The following is a 7,656-nucleotide window of genomic DNA, read 5'->3' as shown; positions in this document are numbered from 1 at the left end:
AATCAAGGCATTCGTGTTCTCTAGAAAACTCTTTCATTTAATATGTCATCTTCATGACTAGCTTTTTGTTTTTGTCCTGTCCTCCAATTCATATGCATATGACAGAATATTTATAATTGGTCGACGTAGAAAATGTTGATTTTTATTTTTTTTCCGTCATCACTGCTGTCTGTGACGAATGGAAAAGGTAAGATTCAAGCTTGTGGCTTACAGCCTAAGAAACATTCATAAGTGAATACAAGACACCATGTTTAGTATATATGTTGAAATAATGTGTGTATGGAGGTTAGCTTATCAAGTGCTAATTATGTAATAGAGTACAATAAACCTAATGGATCTTTATGATTTGAGCTGTATAAATGAGAAAATCCTAGTTATGATTGCTAGATAAAAAGAGATGTTTAGCTTGTACTAAGTTGCCTTTTTTACCCCAAAGCTTGTTTAATTACCCAGTGAGTGCTGTAGAAGTAAGCAGCTTTTCTATTGCAGTTCTGTGTTCATCCATGTAGACAACAAATGGTTAAATGTGTGCCCCTATCCGAGAATGCTAAATATGTGTAATTTCTTTGTTATTTTTTTTTTTAGCTTTGCTAATCAATTAGCAATGAAACCATCTCCAGCAGAAAGTCGTCTTAAAGGACGGATGTCGTGGATACTTCTTCTAAGCACAATTGCTCTTGCATGGACTACGCCAATTCCCTTGATTGAGGATTCAGAGGAAATAGACGAGCCCTGCTTTGATCCTTGCTACTGTGAAGTAAAGGAAAGCCTTTTCCACATTTATTGTGACAATAAAGGATTTACAAATATTAGTCAGATCACTGAATCCTGGTCAAGACCTTTTAAACTATATCTTCAAAGAAATTTGATGAGAAAATTGTACACCAACAGTTTTCTTCACTTGAACAATGCTGTGTCTATTAATCTTGGAAATAACGCATTGCAAGACATTCAGGCAGGAGCCTTTAATAGTATGAAAGTTTTGAAGAGGTTGTACTTGCATGAGAACAAATTGGACATCTTTAGAAATGATACATTTATGGGGTTAGAAAGCTTGGAATATTTACAAGCAGATTATAATGTTATTAAAAAGATTGAGAGTGGGGCCTTCAGAAATTTGAATAAATTGAGGGTATTAATCTTAAATGATAATCATATCCCTTTACTTCCAACAAATTTATTCAAGTCTGTGTCTTTAACACATTTGGACTTACGTGGGAACCGGCTAAAGGTCCTTTCTTACAGAGGTATGCTAGACCATATTGGAAGGAGCATTATGGAGATTCAGCTGGCTGAGAATCCTTGGAACTGCACCTGTGAGATAGTGCAGTTAAAGAGCTGGCTGGAACGTATACCATATACTGTTCTGGTAGGAGATATAACATGTGAAAGTCCCTTTCACTTTCATGGCAAAGATCTACGAGATATTAAACGCAGTAAACTCTGTCCCTTATTGTCAGAAAGTGAAGTCGAAGCAAGTCTGGGCATCCCCCAGTTACCATCCAGCAAAGAAAATGCTTGGCCGACTAAACCATCTTCTATGTTGTCCTCTTTTCATGTAACTGCTTCATCTGTGGAATACAAGACAGCCAATAAACAACCAACAACAACCAGACAGCCTAGGGTCCCGAAACCCCCACCTACACCAAGAGGCCTCTACCCCGGCCCAAACCAACCTCCAATAGCTGGATACCAGACGAGACCACCTATTCCAATTATATGTCCCACTGGATGCTCTTGTAGCTTGCACATCAATGACTTGGGATTGACTGTGAATTGTAAAGAAAGAGGATTTCATAATATATCAGAACTCCTACCGAGACCACTAAATGCTAAAAAACTCTATTTGAGTGGAAACCTAATACAAAAAATCTACAGGTCTGATTTTTGGAATTTTTCATCTTTGGATTTGTTACACCTTGGAAATAATCGCATATCATACGTTCAGGATGGGGCCTTTATTAATCTCCCAAATTTAAAAAGTTTGTACCTGAATGGTAATGACATTGAGAGGTTGACACCTGGTATGTTCAGAGGTTTACAGAGTTTGCATTATTTATATTTTGAGTATAACATGATAAGGGAAATCCAACCGGCTGCTTTTAGTCTAATACCAAATCTGAAGTTGCTGTTTCTCAATGACAATTTGTTGAGAACTCTCCCAACAGATGCTTTTGCAGGCACTTCTTTGGCCAGGCTTAATCTTAGAAACAATCATTTTCTTTACCTTCCTGTCACAGGAGTATTGGAGCACCTTAATGCTATTGTGCAGATTGATCTGAAGCAGAACCCATGGGAATGTACCTGCGATATTGTTCCTTTAAAACAGTGGATAGACACAATTAGCTCTGTCATTGTAGTAGGGGAAGTTTTGTGCAGAAGCCCAGAAAATCTTACAAACAAGGATCTAAAGTCAATTGAAATGGATGTTTTATGTCCAGAAATGATGCATGCTGCAGCACCTTCACCTGTTCTGCCTGGAAACATGGTGCCCACAAGTTCTTCTGTATTTGAATTTACCACACCAGGGGGTGCCATTCCACTGTCTGTCCTTATTCTCAGTCTTTTAATCCTGTTTTTCTCTGCTGTTTTTGTGGCTGCAGGCCTTTTTGCCTTTGTGCTGAGAAGGCGTAAGAAACTGCCTTTCAGAAAGAGACAAGAGGTGGATTTGACTGGCATTCAGATGCAGTGCAGAATCTTTGAGGACAGACCAAACAGCTCCCCTGAGAAGGCTGCCGGTCATGTTTATGATTACATCCCACATCCTGTAACCCAAATGTGTAACAATCCTATCTACAAACCTAGAGAGGAAGAAATGGGGGCAGAATTCGCAGAGACAAAAGAGAATAACACGAACTATAGGACTTTAATAGAAAAAGAGAAAGAATGGACAATGGCAGTGTCAAACTCTCAACTAAACACAATAGTTACTGTTAACCAGTCGGGGGAAGTACCAAGCTTCCATGACAATGGAGTACTCTTCCCTGGTGTGATGGACAGAGAAAGGCCATCTCCTACAGTAGGGTTTGTGGACTGTTTGTATGGCACAGTGCCCAAATTAAAGGAACTGCATGTACACCCCCCTGGCATGCAATACCCTGACTTACAACAGGATGCCAGACTAAAAGAAACCCTTCTTTTCTCTGCTGGAAAAGGGTTCTCAGACCAAACCCAAAGTGAATACCTCGAGTTAAGGGCCAAACTCCAAACCAAGCCGGATTACCTCGAAGTCCTGGAAAAAAACACTTATAGGTTCTAATATTGGATAATTTCATAGTGCCCAAAAACGCATGATTCAAGATGATACCGTTGTGCTCCCCAAATTGTTTTGGTGGAAAGGGCCATACTCTAAATATAATTAATTGAAGTGCCTTCGCAGACTTTTGCCAGCAAAGTTATCAATCATTATTTTTTATATAGGAATCTAAGAAACTTTACTGTGCCATGTAAGGTATAGGGGTATTTGTACTGAACCTGATAAATGATTCCACATGTTGTTTTTTGGCAGTAACTAAAATCTTTTCACTAGGGGGAATAGAATTGGTATTGTGGCTTCCTTATACAAAGAAACGCCCATGGCACAGTTCCTGTATATTGATGCAGTTTGCTGCATGCCTAAAAACTGCAGGGGAGGGTAATGCTCGAATGTTCTCACCCAAACCACTAATGACCCATCTGTGTTTCTTTTCTCTGCAATACAACTACCAAAACCCTGGAGTTACTGCAACGCTTTCTTGTTCAATGTTTATTTGATTTACCCCATTTTCCAATGCAGAAAACCAATCAATGTACACAAGACAGCTAGGGATCAACATCTTTGTGAATTCATGATGACGCCAAGATTTTCTGCAGCTCACTGCACTTTCTTTAGAAATGCTACTGGGTATGTATCACTAACAGCTTTGTAGGAAGCACTTTTAATGTCTCCTCTCACCCCTCTTTTAGTCCTAAGCCTACCCCATACACCAAGATTTTTACAAAATGTGCATATATTTATTCTGTAATTTCAGTGAATATTAATTGTAAAGGTAATGTTTAATCAATGTATAGTGATTATGCGTCTGGTATAGCTTTCCTAATAAAATAATTTAAAATGGTACCTACATATACAAATATATACAAAAAGGCTTGATGATCAGATTTAGCTATTCCCTGTATAATTTACATTCATCAGTCAGACTGAGCAGCATTACTAATTTACTGAAATCAGGTCACCGTTAAGAGGTAAAACACTATGAGATAATGTGGCAAGTTTGGATTATAGTTTTTCTTTTTTTGGAAAACAGCAGCACTTTAAGCATTTTTGTAGATTCCTAAATAGCGAATGGGGTTAACAAGATAATAGAATTATATATGTAACGCTGGATACCATTGTAACTGAGAGCAAATTAGATAATAATTTATCAAGACAAAGCCACATAATTTATCTAGTGCAAAAATCGCTATCGTATTTCAATCTATTAGCAAGGAATCACTATATTTTTCCTATTATAGTTTATTAGACATAAAAGTTAAATGAATAATTATTTTAACTGGTAATATATGTATCTGTATATTGAGATATCCCACTCTTATAAGCTATTTTTTTTTCTATATTGATAAATAAAGGCATGAGAAACCCAAAACGAATCCAAAGAATAACTGATTCAAAGTTGATGTGTTATCACATTTTAAACAGTTGGTTTGAATGTTTATATTAATACAAAGAAACAGTAGGGGGAGCTTTAGTCTAAAAATTGTTCTTTTGGCACTCAATACATTGCTCCAGTGTTATGTTCACCCAGTACCGCATCCACCCACAGATCTATTCCCCTCTTCCTAATTCCCTGTCCAATATAAGTCCCTAATTAAATCATTACTGTACATTGAATGTAAACCTTCAGATGTCACTAATGCCTTACATAAATACTGAGACATTGAACAGTGAATGCAAGAAAAAGTACTTGTTCAGCTATGTTTGTTCTGAAAGTTTATCTCTCCTAGTAAATATTTGCTTTTACATGAATATAATTTTGATATTTATCTATGATTCCTTTAAGATATATATATATATATATATATATATATATATATATAAGAATATACAGATTTTCAAAGCATACTTCCCAAAATTCAACTTATGTCTAAATTTAAAATTTTACCTTTTCATGTGCTAGAGTACGTTCAGTTATCTCCAATGTAATTTCAACAAACTAGTGTTTATTTGAAGATATAGAATATTAACTGTCTGATTAAAAATGGGATCACCAAGATGAAGAATCTTAATAAATAGGAAACTGATGATCAGTCATATTTAATAATAATGCTGCTGCTAGTTTTTCGTATTCCTTTCCCCGAAGCAAAGTTCCAGTGTTATATCAAAATTGCCATAAGTTTTGAATATTTCTAAGATTCCAAAGGGTGGACTAATTTTTGTTAGTGTCACACTCGTTAATTCATTATCTAGTGTTTATGATTGCATTCAAGATTGGTATAAATAGAAGCATGCATATTTTTAAAAATGAAAACAAAGCGCAAGGCCAGATAATCCTGATAAATATAGAAATTCATTAATTTCACGCATGCATTACATTGACGTATTTATTTTACAAATAAGAAGTGTGCATTCCCTAGTGTTACTGGTGCTGTATACATTTTAAACAGAGTGCTCATAATCCATATCAAGTTATAATGCAAATATTATTCTGTTATATATTTTATTACAAAAAAGAAAAGAACAAAAACAAAACAGAATGCAAGAAAGTATTTGCTTCGATAAAGGTACACCCCTGGTTGGTGAGGAATTCTATTTATTCAGTGGACATAGGTTTATTCTTTGAGAATGGAAATTTTGTAATTAAAAAAGATACTTTTTGGCTTAAAATGTGTTTTATTTTCCTGTGTAGGAAGCTCTTTATTGGTTCATCAATGGATAATTGCATTGGTGGTTTTCATGTGAGGGGTCTAAAAGTATTTAATTTGTAGATTTAATATGGAACCGTTTAGGTTTGCTGTGATGTATATGTTGTATAGGCAGACAAAGGGATATTTGTCTGTTTTTTTAACTAAATTATGAAGGTTCATTTTTAAAAAAAAATCAATAATAAATGCACAAGCCTTATATATTATATGACTGGCTGTGGCCATGATAAATAATAATATTGGTACTGAACTTTGGCATTATATTGCACAAATATTGACATGTAAATTAATATGTCAAAGAAAATATTTCCCAATACACTTGTTGAAAAATGTTTAAAGAGTGATTTATCTTTTTCCTTTTTTGTTTTCGAGACTCATTTAACTAAAAAAACAAAACACAAAAAACAGTAATGCTTGGCTTACTATAACAACCCACAACTCACAGATGGTCTCGCGTGGCTAGATTATCCCTAATAATAAACAAAGGTTTATCTGTAATCTGTACAAACCAGAATTCTGTGCCACACATACAAACTCGATCCCTACAAAAATTAATTAGTATAATTCTATTGTAAACCAATGCTTAAATTCAAATTTAGATTTTGACTCTTGAAATCTCAAGTAATAAGCTTCATATGAGCCACACACCTTTAATTGCCACAACTGTGACATTCGAAGAGTTAACTTCAAAGCTTTTTCCCCCATCTATATACACTACCGTTCAAAGGTTTGGAGCCACTTGGCTGTTTTCATGGAAAACAAGGAAATTTCTAAGTGACCCCAAACTTTTGAAGTGTATATTTTTAGTTTTAAAATGATGGTTGTTTACATTTTGCCCATTTTATGAATGGGATTACCATGCACTATGCAGTTAATGTACATTGTCCTATATAAGGAAATGAAAAAATATTTAGAGAATAAGGCTACTTTTTGTAGCTGCCATCCGTTCCATTCTGCCTTAAATCTATAGATGCCCATTTCAACTCCATTCTGTTTGACGACTCAAGCAAATTTCTCATACATGCTTTTCTTTTTTAAAATGGAATCTTAATACTGCACAAGTCTAATTATAATAATGAAATGCTGATCTACAACTCTGGGGGATTATTTAGCAACTATGTATATTTTTTATTGTCATTTGTCCTAAAATATGAAACAGTAGCATGACGATCAACCTTAGTTCCTTCAGTTCAAGCAGTTAAGTATATTCTTGGCTACAACATATGCTGTACCTGACACACATTCTCATAAAATCAGAGAAAAGGTGAAATATTTTCTACTGTGTCCTTGACCGACCTGATGCTTCTCACTGCTAATCTCAAAGATTCGGTTACACGCTGTTCAAATGTATTTGTAATCCCCCTCTAACTGAATTATTATTTGCATTGAGTTTTTGTTACCGTTCTAGCTTGTACAATTTCTTTACATGATAAACAGTTGGAATATCCAGGATGAAAATAAATAAAACATTTTAAGTATAATGAATTCACTTCAGTCATCACCCTTACAAATCTGGTATTTATGTGCATTTGTTACGATTGTTACACTAATACAACTTTTCTTGTTAACAATATCTGTTTACACAACAAAACAATGAGGTGAACTGGGTCTAGATAAAAAAAAAAGTCTGTTTATGCTCCAGTTGAGTTATTGGATTGTTTGCAGTATCCACAGTTGTTGTTGGCTAAAGCTAAATTGCAGTTCTATGTATTCAGTTTACAGGAACCCCATGCTATGCCTTGTTTCCAGACATGC

General features: G+C 35.0%; 1 protein-coding gene across 1 annotated transcript; it reads left to right on the top strand.

Annotated features, from left to right (window-relative positions):
• The first annotated feature begins 604 nt into the window (after positions 1-604).
• Positions 605-3,259, top strand: LOC149300377 (SLIT and NTRK-like protein 3). The gene has a single exon (XM_089485390.1). The coding sequence runs from the start codon at positions 605-607 to the stop codon at positions 3,257-3,259; it is 2,655 nt and encodes an 884-aa protein (XP_089341516.1).
• The last annotated feature ends 4,397 nt before the right edge of the window (positions 3,260-7,656 follow it).

The sequence above is a fragment of the Sceloporus occidentalis genome, unplaced genomic scaffold (assembly GCF_023333645.1).
Source record: "Sceloporus occidentalis isolate IW3139 unplaced genomic scaffold, rSceOcc1.0.p SCAF_25, whole genome shotgun sequence".
Lineage (NCBI taxonomy): Eukaryota > Metazoa > Chordata > Lepidosauria > Squamata > Phrynosomatidae > Sceloporus > Sceloporus occidentalis.
The sequence above is the reverse complement of the archived record's forward strand: the minus strand, read 5'-3'. Positions and strand labels throughout refer to the sequence as shown.